The 12,275-nt window shown below is 44.8% G+C and overlaps 1 protein-coding gene across 13 annotated transcripts in view; it reads right to left on the bottom strand.

The window, feature by feature from the left end:
* The window catches only part of LOC112234772 (mitogen-activated protein kinase kinase kinase kinase 4-like), a 100,296-nt gene that overhangs the window by 29,467 nt on the left and 58,554 nt on the right, over positions 1-12,275 (bottom strand). For 12 of the 13 annotated variants that reach the window (XM_042306482.1, XM_042306477.1, XM_042306478.1 and 9 more), the window contains exons 4-15: positions 11,792-11,917; positions 9,382-9,492; positions 8,933-9,023; positions 8,617-8,747; positions 8,247-8,301; positions 8,048-8,126; positions 7,476-7,651; positions 7,302-7,374; positions 6,955-7,165; positions 4,558-4,719; positions 4,368-4,469; positions 1,170-1,325 (exon numbers count right to left, since the gene is read on the bottom strand). In XM_042306482.1, coding sequence (XP_042162416.1) covers positions 1,170-1,325; positions 4,368-4,469; positions 4,558-4,719; positions 6,955-7,165; positions 7,302-7,374; positions 7,476-7,651; positions 8,048-8,126; positions 8,247-8,301; positions 8,617-8,747; positions 8,933-9,023; positions 9,382-9,492; positions 11,792-11,917 — 1,473 coding nt within the window. The remainder of the gene's footprint in view (positions 1-1,169; positions 1,326-4,367; positions 4,470-4,557; positions 4,720-6,954; positions 7,166-7,301; positions 7,375-7,475; positions 7,652-8,047; positions 8,127-8,246; positions 8,302-8,616; positions 8,748-8,932; positions 9,024-9,381; positions 9,493-11,791; positions 11,918-12,275) is intronic. The other variant, XM_042306473.1, reaches the window with a different exon arrangement.

The raw sequence follows: 12,275 nt of genomic DNA, 5'->3' as shown, positions 1-12,275 counted from the left end.
TGAGAATGAGCATGGATCACATAAACAAGGCATACACAGATCAGCTACTGTAGCATCATGCATAGACAGTTAGACACAAACACTCAAATAAAGGCATGTGCACATTCAAGGATACTTTTTCTGGTACAAGTAACTAAGAGGAGATGAATCCAATAGGGACATAGTCATACTAGGTTTATAACTCAATTTATTCCCTTTCCAATTGATTTCAAATATGCACTGAGAAGCGCTCAGACAGGAAACACCAAAAACATTTATCACTCAACAAATGACTTTTCTGTAACAAGCCCAACACGCCTCATATCTGTCTCTAATGACGTGTCACTAACGAGAGAAAAGTGACTAATGCATTTAATGGCTCTGCTAAATCATTTAGCAATCAATTACATCATCATCATCACCAAATTCCACACTGTTACATCTAATTACCATGACATTGTCCAAAAACAGAATGTTTCCCTGAATGGTGCCCTGTGACATTAATGACTGTATTCACGCTGGGTTGGTCGAGTCTCTGAGCAGATGATATTAGTAATATAATGAGTCACTGTGAAATCAGAAAGACAAATTATGGATGTGTTTGTGTTGTTTAGCACACAGTCAAGATTTACATGTAACAGCTCTACCTTTATAAAAGGAGTCACCAACCTGGCAATGTACACACACACACACTCACACAATAGAGGAAGCAGTCAGAGGTAGAGCGAGTGGGTAAAGCTGATATTGAGCAATGAGTGGCCAGAATAGAAGCAAGCAGCTTGGACCTCGTAATAACACAGTGGTGGAGGATAGGCTGTCACCCAGGGAAGTATCAAAGACGATGGAGTTACCTATTAAGGGACTAAAAAAGGTCAACTATGTCATCAGTAAGGGACAGAGAACAACACCCACATTTCTCCACACTGTGAAAGAATTCAGCTAGAACAGAGGCTAGAAGAGAGTTAGCGAGGGGGAAGAGATAGTAAACACAAGAACAAAAATCTACGGTAGCTAGTAAGACACCACTACTGCAGATACACAACCCGGAGAGAGAGCGAGAGAGAGACCACCCTGTTAGAACTTCCATGGAAGGAAGAAGTGATTGGAAAAAGTAGAGCTACGGAAAAGGGAAGAGTAACGAGAGGAGGAATAAGCAACTGGCGATCGGCCATCTTGGTTGTTGTGGTTACCTGGGGTTCCATGGGCCTTTGCATGGCAGGCTGGACAGCAATGGGGGTGTTTCCATTGGCGATGGTCTCGGCGGCGCGGGGAGGAACCGGGGGCTGAACCTTAACCTGGGCGGCCTGAGGAGAACCTTGGATGTTCTTACGGTACCTCTCATCAGCCTGGAGGGAAAGAGAGAGAGGGACAAAGTCATTAACCATCATCATTACAAAGAGGATCGAGCCACAGCAGCAGTGAGAGGGTCAGTAGTAAGACATTTCAGGTGGTCTTTTGAATGACCTGTTATACTAAAGGGCATTATCATCATTTTTACAATTTCACAGTATTATTCCAACCAGTGTGGAAATATATAAAATACAGGACAATCACGTTTTTGACTGCACTGGGCGTTTAATGTTTTATGTTCACAATAATTTAGTTTGGAGAAGAGACAAATATAAAGAAGAGTTTTCGTTTTTCCAAGGTGCTGTATTTCCATCTGAGAACAGGGGTCTCCATTTGACAACAAAACCCAAACAAGGACACTTCCATGTACACTTGATTGGACAGATTGGTGAAACGCTAATATATTGCCATCTGAATGTAGAAAGGATATGGGTAGGTAGCTTGGACATGCATTTTCCCAGGGCTGTATCTGTAGTTTCTATAGAGGCCTCATCCTGAGCAGGAATAGTAACATGACCACTACAGTGAAAGTACCTCACACCAGAAATCAAGCCACAGACCCCACATAAAAATGCACACCATACAGCAGTTTATGACTACAGCAGCAGCACAAGCAAAAGCAGCAATCGACAGTAGCGTCGTGGCAATGAAGCTTGGGTTCACCTCTCCAATTGGCCCAGGCATGGGGGGCCTTTGGGGTCAGGGGTCAGTTGCTGTGGGGACTTGGTCCTCTCCTGGATAAACAGCTATGGGGACATGGTCCTCTCTTGGATCAATAGTTGTTATGGGGAATTTGTCATCTCTTGGTTCAATAGTTGTTATGGGGAATTTGTCCTCTCTTGGATCAATAGTTATTGTGGGGACACGGTCCTCTCTTGGATCAATAGTTGTTGTGGGGACATGGTCCTCTCTTGGGTCAGTTGCTGTGGGGACATGGTCCTCTCCTGGATCAATAGTAGTTGTGGATACTGAGACCTGTTGGTGGCTGGCTGCAGTAGGTAGGTCTGCTCCTGCTATAGCTGCTTCATGGCCTTTCGCTGCTACTCCAGCTCCCAACACTTGTTCTACTGAGTGCAGGGAGGTGTGGTGGTGCATCATCATCTAAACTTGGCCACCCCATTGAAGCACTGTGTGTGCTGTTCTATTTGAAGTAGTTCTGTATAAATAAGGGCTGGTGTCTTTATGGTACAAGCTGTATCCATGTAATGAGGGAAATGTTGAGTGGGTTTGTATTTTCACTGGGACCCAATTATCCTAAGTGTTTAAATGCTTCGAAAATGTTTACTATTACAATATAGGCCAAATATTGGTTTAAAATGTAAAAAAGTAAAAATGACTGAGCTAAAAGCTGATGATGCGTAAGAAGACATGAGGGAGACAGTAAGACATTGGTTGAGAGAGAGAAATGATGACAAGCAATGGTGGTTTGAAGTTGAAAGGATGTCGGTGATCATATCCTCACATTATCTAATGTCCTCGTCAAACCCCTGGAGGAACAGAGGCCTTCAACAACATACAGTGTTAACACGCTGCCACGCAGATCCGCTAACAACACACCATCTCAGCAGAGTTAGGAACATTGGTAGAGAAACAATGAAAACCTTATCTTCCTGTTGGTAGGACACTCCCACATCCTGGTGACATCCTCAATTAAGGAATGTAATAAACATTCTGGCTTCCCAACTCTGCCCAGAGAATGAATAATTCCAACCTCAATAGTTGGCTCCATTTAGATATACTGTGATATACTCTAACTAGATATTAAGAGTAGGGTGTGACAATAAACCCATTTTGCAACACCCTACTACAGAACAAAACCCATAGACTGCAAACCACTGACTTAAAAAGCTAGAATAACAGATGGATAATGGGAGATATACAGTAACAGTCCAAAGTTTGGACACACCTACTCATTCAAGGGTTTTCTACACTGTAGCATAATAGTGAAGACATCAAAAATATGAAATAACACATATGGAATCATATAGTAATCAATAGTAACCAAAAAAGTGGTAAAACAAAACAGATTCTTCAAAGTAGCCACCCTTTGCCTTGATGACAGTTTTGCACACTCTTGGCATTCTCTCAACCATCTTCATGAGGTAGTCACCTGGAATGCATTTCAATTAACAGGTGTGCCTTGTTAAAAGTTATTTGGGGAATTTCCAAATAATTTACAGCAATAAGAGGAGACTTGCTTGGGCCAAGAAACACGAGCAATGGACATTAGACTGGTGGAAATCTGTCCTTTGGAATGATCAGTCCAAATTTGAGATTTTTGGTTCCAATCGCTGTGTCTTTGTGAGACGCAGAGTAGGTGAACGGATTATTTCTGCAAGTGTGGTTCACACTGTGAAGCATGGCGGAGGTGGTGTAATGGTGTGGGGTGCTTTGCTGGTGACACTGATTTATTTAGAATTCAAGGCACACTTAACCAGCATGGCTACCATAGCATCCTGCAGTAATACGCCATCCCATCTGGTTTGGGCTTAGTGGGACTATATTTTGTTGTTCAACAGGACAATGACCCAACACACCTCCAGGCGGTGTAAGGGCTATTTGACCAAGAAGGAGAGTGATGGTGTACTGCATAAGATGACCTGGCCTCCACAATCACCTGACCTCAACCCAATTGAGATGGTTTGGGATGAGTTGGACCACAGAGTGAAGGAAAAACAGCCAACAAGTGCTCAGCATATGTGGGAACTCCTTCAAGAGTGTTGGAAAAGCATTCCAGGTGAAGCTGTTTGACAGACTGCCAAGCGTGTGCAAAGCTGTCATCGAGGCTACTTTGAAGAATCTCAAATATAAATATATATTGTTTAACACTTTTTTAGTTATTACATGATTCCATATGTGTTATTTCATAGTTGTGATGTATTCACTATTATTCTACAATGTAGAAAATAGTCAAATTAAGAAACACCTACTCATTCAAGAGTTTATCTAAACTTTTGACTGGTACTGTATAAAAATCTAAAAGAACAGATGGATAATGGGAGATATACAGATGGATAGAAGAAGATAGATAGGCTTACAGAGTTCGGTCTCACCAGTAGCATGGCCTGTTCATGGAGCAGCTGCTGCTGCAGGATCTCCAGGTGCCTCTGCTCCTCCTCCAGCTGGCGACGGATGTACTCCTGTCAATCAAACCACACACACAGCAAGTGTCAGGGGTAGACTACAAGTATCATGAAAGAAACTGTTGTTGATAGAGAGTTCTCCTACCTGCTCCCGGTCAGCCCTCCTTTTCTCCTCCTCAGCCCTCCTGCGCTCCTCCTCCTCTTTACGCCGGCGTTCAACCTCTTCCATACGCCTCTTGTCATCCTGCTCCCGGCGACGCTGCTCGCGCTCCTGCTGCCTCCTCATCTCCCGCTCACGACGTTGTTGCTGTGGATGACCATAGGGGGCGACAGAGCAGGCGTCAGGAGCAGACATCACTATGCATTAACACTCCGAGCTAGCTAGCTCTCTTGTTTCTGGTCACCATATCTGGCCTTTATGAGATAAGCTAGCCATTTCTTATTGTGAGCATGTGAGATGCTAGTCTCACTTCCCAGGGTTCATGGTTGGTGGACTACACTACGTATGTACCATGTTTTACCTGTAAGCTTACCATCACCACTTCAGTAATACTGGCAGGCTTCTCAGTTGGTTAAATAGTGTTGATTTATTGCAGCCATCTCTATGAATACAGTAAGTAGCTCTACACCATTATAAAATGGGTGGGTCTAATCTTGAATGCTGATTGGTTAAAACAGCATTCCAGCCGGTGTCTATTCCACAAGTTACCACTGGCTAAATCTATGACGTCAAAATGCCTATTTACTCTGTTCCATCTGACTGCGTAATCCACTGTCTCATCAACCCAGCCAGCTAATTTGCAGTCTTTCCAGCTTCAGATTGAAGTGATTGTGTTACTGTAGCTATGTTGTTGGCTAGCTCCTCTGAACAACAGTGTTCTGACGAGTGAGTACATTTTCTATGCCAGGCAAAGTCGCGCCTCATCAGCTTATTGTTATGGATGTATCCAAATAAATGTCACGAGAAAACAGCTTAAACAAATGCAAATATAGCTACTTTGCTGTTATTCAGGCTGCACTTTTTGACACAACTGTAAGTTAGCTGTAGTTGGCTAGCTAGTAAGCAAGGGATAAGAACGTTGCCAGCCAGTACGGCAATGAAACGTTTACAACGAACGACTGGGTCGCGTCCATAAATCGAGAACAAAAAGACAATGACAGGAACGCGTCTCTAGCAACCCTAGATTTGTGTCGGGGTTATATCTTCTGGAAGGATGAAAAAGTATGAATAAATTGATCAAACGAATGTTTTTAATGAAAAGATGTCAAACATTATTTGAATATGTTGGTAACCTGTTGTATAAAAGTGATAATTCCCTCGAAGCCGGTGTTTGGAGGATATATTGGCCCGGGCCTAACAACACCCATGCCAATATTTCCTCCAAACACTGGCTTCTCTGGCATTATCACTTAAGTAGAAAAAGACCTGCACTAGATGTGGTCCCTAGTTCCATTAAGTACCCTATGGTAGTCCCTGGCTGCATCATGAAAAAGCATGTCTCCGTATTTAACCTTTAAACATGGACTATGCCATATATTTCTCATGCCCCTTGGTCAACTCGCCCAAGAGGATTCCCTGACCCTACAGTACAATATGATTCATTAATGCATTTTCTCATTAATCAGAAAAAAACCCTGAAACTGTAGGAAAGTGTATGCAGAGGTTAAAGCAAAAAAAATGACTGAAACAAGTCGATGACTGAAACAAGTCGATGACTGAAAAGTCGGTCACACGATTGTCTGTGGGGCGAAGTTACACTCCCATTTCATGTAAAAAAAATTCATGACCTTCTTTTAGGGAAAGAGGATCCTTTTGTACATGTATTAAACTGAGTTTGACCAATTGAAAATCCCCCCAAAAAATGTAACAAACAAAATGTTTCAATAAATGATCGTATGACAGAAATCCGTCGAAGAGACGGAGAACTTTAACCCTTGTGTATGGGATACTGTATGGGGGAAACTATGGGAAAACGTGTGATTTTGAACTATTCTACACTGGAGGAGCACTCGGCTGTTATATTTTCTGACTCAATTGTACAGGTTGTGTCTTTAAAGAGGTTCCAACCAGATAACTTAGACATGGTAATATCATGGGGACTACTGCATATAAGGCATGGGTCAGGGAATTGCCTGTGCCGTTTTCTGCAGACTAAAACAACCGGAAGCTCTCTCTCTCAGGTTCTAGTAGCTAATGACTGAGGAAGAAGTCTTTCTGACCCAGCCTCCCAGAGAGGATAAAATACAGACAGAGCCCTGTCGTCTTCCTCAGAGAGATAAAGGCCAATTAGGAAACACAGCCCAGAGGGCCAAAGGCTGCACACAAATACACTAATCACTACACATGACTATAAACAACAGAGGGGGGGAGACGTCTGTGAGGAGGAGTGTGTTGACTGCTTTAGCACACACACAAAAACACGTTATGCACACATACACAATTTATGGGTGCAAACTGCAGAGTAAAAGGATCAAACACACACCATTAGACAGGGAGAGAGAACACACAAACCATCTTAGACACACACACTCTCTTTAGTACCTCCTCCAGCCTCCTCCTCTGCTCCTTCTGCTGCTCGATGCGTTTCTGCCTCTCTGCCAGTAGTTGGCGCTTGTACTCCTCCTGCTCCCGGAGCTGCTGCTCCTGCAAGAGCTGCTGTCTGCGCAGGGCCTCTGAGCGCTCCTTGTTCTCTTGCTGCAGACGGATGAAATCCCTACGCAGGGTTGACTCCCCTGGTTGGTTCACTATGGAGCTACAGGACAAAGACATACATTAGTATGGAGCACGATGGAGCTATGGACCAAACAGACACTTTAGCTAACGCATTTGCTAGTATGTATGTTAGTATGTTGGCTAGTTTTTGCCATAGGTACATGTGGGTTAGTTACCTGGGCTCCCCCTCCTGCTCCTGAGCTTCCTCCTCCTCTTCCTCACTCCCGCTATACTCATACTCGGTCTCATCTAGAGAAGAGAGGAACGGTGAGAATGTTTAAGTAAAAAAAAAGTATTGTGAAGAAGAGGTTTTGGAGAAGTGTGTGTGCATTAGTATGTCTAAGACTCACCCTTCTCCCCCCTCTTCTTCTTGGTGCGGTCGATGTGGTCTTTGAGCTGGATGCGGACCTGCCTCTCGTTGGGCTGGTCTCTGATGAAGGGGTGTTTCAGCAGCTGGTCGGTGGGGGGGCGCTGAGTGTAGTTCTTCACCAGGGAGCCCTCGATGAAGCTGCAAAACTTCTTAGACCTGAGGAGAGGAGGCATTTGTTACTTTTATGAGCTTATGCTATATCTACCAGGGGATATCAGCTGAGCTATTTTTTTTTATTTCATCTTTATTTAACTAGACAAGTCAGTTAAGAACAAATTCTTACTTTACAATGACGGCCTACCCCCTCCCCTAACCCAGACGATGCTGGGCCAATTGTGCGCTGCCCTATGGGACCCCCAATCACAGCCGGTTGTGATATGGCCCAGGTTCGAACCAGGGTCTGTAGTGACGCCACTAGCACTGAGATGCAGTGCCTTAGACTGCTGTGCTACTCGGGAATGAAGGAGTTTCACCAGTGTCATTGTTCACAGTGGGATTGTAAAATGGTGGTTTAAATGTCTGAAATCACAACAGCAGAGATTAGTCACACACCATTTCTTTGACTTGAGTCGAGGAGGAGGGTTTCTGGGGATGAGGAAGAGAGCTCTCATTGGATGCATATCGCACAGCGCTGGAAGACAAGACCAAACACAGGTCAGACAGAGGAAAACAAACATAATTTCAACCAGGTTTGCCATCTGGGACAAATAGTAGTGTAGAAGTCCAATAGTAAAAGAATGGCTGTACTTACGAGGAGCTCCCTCAGCCATCTCTATAGCTGTGATTCCAGTGGACCACAAGTCACTCTGCAGGAGAAAACATACTATGAAAGATATGGACACAGCTACCATTGTGTGTGTGTGTGTGTGTGTGTGTGTGTGTGTGTGTGTGTGTGTGTGTGAATGTGTGTGTGCGTAAATCTATGCATGCATACGTCTATAGGATGGTAATTACCACCCTCTCTGGTCCTGACAACATCAGCCCCAACCTGCTACTGTACTGTCCCATCAGCCTACACAGCCACATACAATGGCACAAACGCAAACAGCTATCAATCCACCAACTCGACACACCGCTGGACACTGACAGAAAGCAGCATGGTTTTATTGAGCGCATCTTACTCTGTAGTCATAGGTGGCGTCTGGGTTCTCGTCGCAGGCGATGACCTCGGGCGCCATCCAATAGGGCGTACCAATGAAGGTGTTCCTCCTACCCACTGTCCGGTCCAGCTGGGCGCTCACACCGAAGTCCACTGGAGGAGGGGGGAGTAGACCGGTCAGAACCAGTTCAAACTAGTTTAACCCCCACATATCAAACCAGCCCCATGCAGTTTAAGCCAGCGTAAACAAGTTCAAACCAGTAATAAAGCAGTCCCAGTTCCAATCAGGCCAGCTAAAACCAGGCTAACTTGAAAACCGTTTAAACCAGTGAACTCACCTAGTTTGACCTCTGCGTTCTCAGTCAGCAGCACGTTCTGGCCCTTGATGTCACGGTGGATCACATGGTGGGCGTGTAGGTGAGCCAACCCCTGGAGGAGAGACACAGTCATAACAGTCATTTATTGTTTTTTAACCTTACTTGTAGAATCTCCAAAGCTCAAAAATAGGAAGAGTTGGGGCTTCTAGGGCAATTCAGGCAGCTGATTGAGTAACTTTTTACTGAAGAAAGTGTTTGTTTTATACTGTGTTTTGCTTTTCGTGTATATTGATGTGTATAGTGTATATTGATGTGTATTGATGCATGTCTAATAGAAGGTTCATCTGTAAAAGACCTTGGTCTCAGCATTACTCCCTTTCAAAATAAAGGTGATATAAACAAATTCAAATAAGCTACAGATCCCAGCATGCAACAGCAGGGGAACTTGTAGGGCGTAAATGTGGACTCACCCTGAGGATCTCACGAGAGATGTAGGCGATCCAGTCCTCCTTCAGTGTGTTGCCCTTGGTGTTCTTCACAAGGTCTGTGATGGAGCCTGCACCACAGAACTCCATCACCAGCTAGAGACCCAGAGAGAGAGAGAGAGAGAGAGAGAGAGAGAGAGAGAGAGAGACCCAGAGAGAGAGAGAGCCCAGAGAGAGAGAGAGAGAGAGAGAGAGAGACCCAGAGAGGGAGAGAGAGAGAGAGACCCAGAGAGGGAGAGAGAGAGACCCAGAGAGGGAGAGAGAGAGAGAGAGAGATAGAGTAACATGCATACATACACAAGCACACACAAAACACACTATGCAGCCATTATTATTAACAGTGTAGATGTGAAAGATTAGAGTCACAGCCGTGAAAACACTAGACAGAGTACTTGAGTCTTTACTGGGAGAACCACTCACTCTCCTTCCTTCTCTCTCCCTCTCTCTCTCTTTTTAAGAAAACTAGATGGTTGGCAATAAACCGGGAGTAACCCTGGTCTAGCAAATTATAGCTCTCTCCCCTACTCCATCCCTCCTCCTCTCCCCCCTTTAGTTTCTTGATGTACCTCCACCTCTGAGAGACAAAAATACCCAGAGTTTGACAGGGGCCATCAAAGGTAGCACTTTCAGGCAAACACACAGGGACTGACTCCGAGGAAAGGGGAGTTCAAACTTCACCCAATCTTTAGAGGATTGGAGGAGAGAAGGAAGGGTGGTTTGTGGAGGGTATGCATCAGTGGAGGCTGCTGAGGGGAGGACAGTTCACAATAATGTCTGGAACGGAGCCTTTGGAACGGCATCAAACACCTGGAAACCCTGCGTTTGATACCATTCCACTCATTCCGCTCCAGCCATTGCCACGAGCCCGTCCTCCCCAAATAAGGTGCCACCAACCTCCTGTGGTATGCATGTACCCACTACCCACTCACTTGAGGAGGGATATGGGTGGGTTGGAGTTAGGTTGGTGGCAGCTATGGTATCCATATCCATGTTTTTCCCTGCTAGAGTTGCCCCGGTCAACTAAGTGCTGTTATTGCGAAGTGGAAATGTCTAGGAGCAACAACGGCTTAGCTGTGAAGTGGTAGGCCACACAAGCTCACAGAATGGGACTGCCGAGTGCTGAAGAGCATAAATATTGTCTGCCCTTGGTTGCAACACTCACTATGGAGTTCCAAACTGCCTCTGGAAGTAAGCACAATAACTTGTTGGCAGGAGATTCATGAAATGGGTTTCCATGGCCGTGCAGCCGCACACAAGCCTAAGATCCCCTTTCACAATGCCAAGCGTCGGCTGGAGTGGTGTAAAGCTCACCACCATTGGACTCTGGAGCAGTGGAAATGCGTTCTCTGGAGTGATGAATCACACTTCACCATCTGCCAGCCCAACGGCCGAATCTGGTTTTGGCGGAATTCAGGAGAGCGTTACCTGCCCAAATGCATAGTGCCAACTGTAAAGTTTGGTAGAGGAGGAATAATGGTCTGGGGCTGTTTTTCATGGTTTGGGCTATGCTCCTATGTTCCAGTGAAGGGAAATCTCAATGCTACAGCATAGTGGCATTCTAGACAATTCTGTGCTTCCAACTTTGTGGCAACAGTTTGGGGAAGGCCCTTTCCTGTTTCAGCATGACAATGTCCCTGTGCACAAAGTGAGGTCCATACAGAAATGATTTGTTGATATTGGTGTGGAAGAACTCAACTGGCCTGCACAAAGCCCTGACCTCAACCCCATCGAACAACTCTGGGATGAATTGGAACGCCTACTGCGAGCCAGGCCTAATAGCCCAACATCAGTACAGTGCCCGACCTCACTAATGCTCTTGTGGCTGAATGGAAGCAAGTCCCCGGAGCAATGCTCTAACATCTAGTGGAAATCCTTCCCAGAAGAGTGGAGGCTGTTGTAGCTGCAAAGGGGGGACCAACTCCATATTAATGCCCATGATTTTGGAATGATGTTCGACGAGCAGGTATCCACATACTTTTGGTTGTTTAGCGAGCTACCTTTTTTCCTTGTTGGACCTGCATTGATAAGATATCCAATTTCAGTTTGTGTGGTTGTCGATTTAGCTTTCTGTAACTTTGTAGCGAGCACGGTCTGCATGTGTAGACACATATTGTGTCATGATTGCAAGTTGTCCCGATATCTTTTCTAACTGTCCCGTTATCTGGTGTTAATATCCATTCTGGAATGCCCTTCTGTCCAATCAGAAATGAGTGTCAACAATGCTGTGGTAAAAATCTACATTTAATTTCTTAATACTTTCTACCTATTTTTAGTGTGGCATGGAGTGTGTTTTTTACCTAAACCTCTTGCGTCATCCATATGATGTAAATCCGACGGAGTGACGGAGATCTTTAACCCCTGAGGCTGAAGGAAAGCGGGAGGTAAACCAACTTACCCATAGCTGGTCGTCGTGTCCTGGGGGGCTTTTCTTGATGAAGGCTCCGTAGTAGGTGGCTATGTTTCTGTGGTGGGAGTACTTCTTCAGCATATTAATCTCCAGTTTAATCTCCTCCTCTTCATCCTATAAAAAGAGTGCAGGAGAGCGAACGAGGGAGACCATTAATTGAGTTAATGGCTCCCAGATGACCTGATAACAGTTTAATCTGGGAGCCCCCAAGACAAACAAACAACCAACCAACCACAAGTCATACACACACACACACTTCCTAACAAGCTATTTGTTTAGTTTATGATGGCTTATGAGATGACACTCCATGGTTGTTTACCACTCTTGGCATTCTTCAGACTAAGTTTATTGTAATCATGACAACAACAATAACAGAACAGGCTGGTATTTATTCAACCACATTATGAGCCTAGTAAATACCACAATTGATTGACTTTCAGTCAAACCGAGACTGTTGAAGAGCATGGCAGTG

This window comes from Oncorhynchus tshawytscha, linkage group LG26 (assembly GCF_018296145.1).
Source record: "Oncorhynchus tshawytscha isolate Ot180627B linkage group LG26, Otsh_v2.0, whole genome shotgun sequence".
NCBI classification, from domain to species: Eukaryota; Metazoa; Chordata; class Actinopteri; order Salmoniformes; family Salmonidae; genus Oncorhynchus; species Oncorhynchus tshawytscha.
Note: the sequence above shows the minus strand (reverse complement) of the source record. Positions and strands in the feature narration are given on the sequence as shown.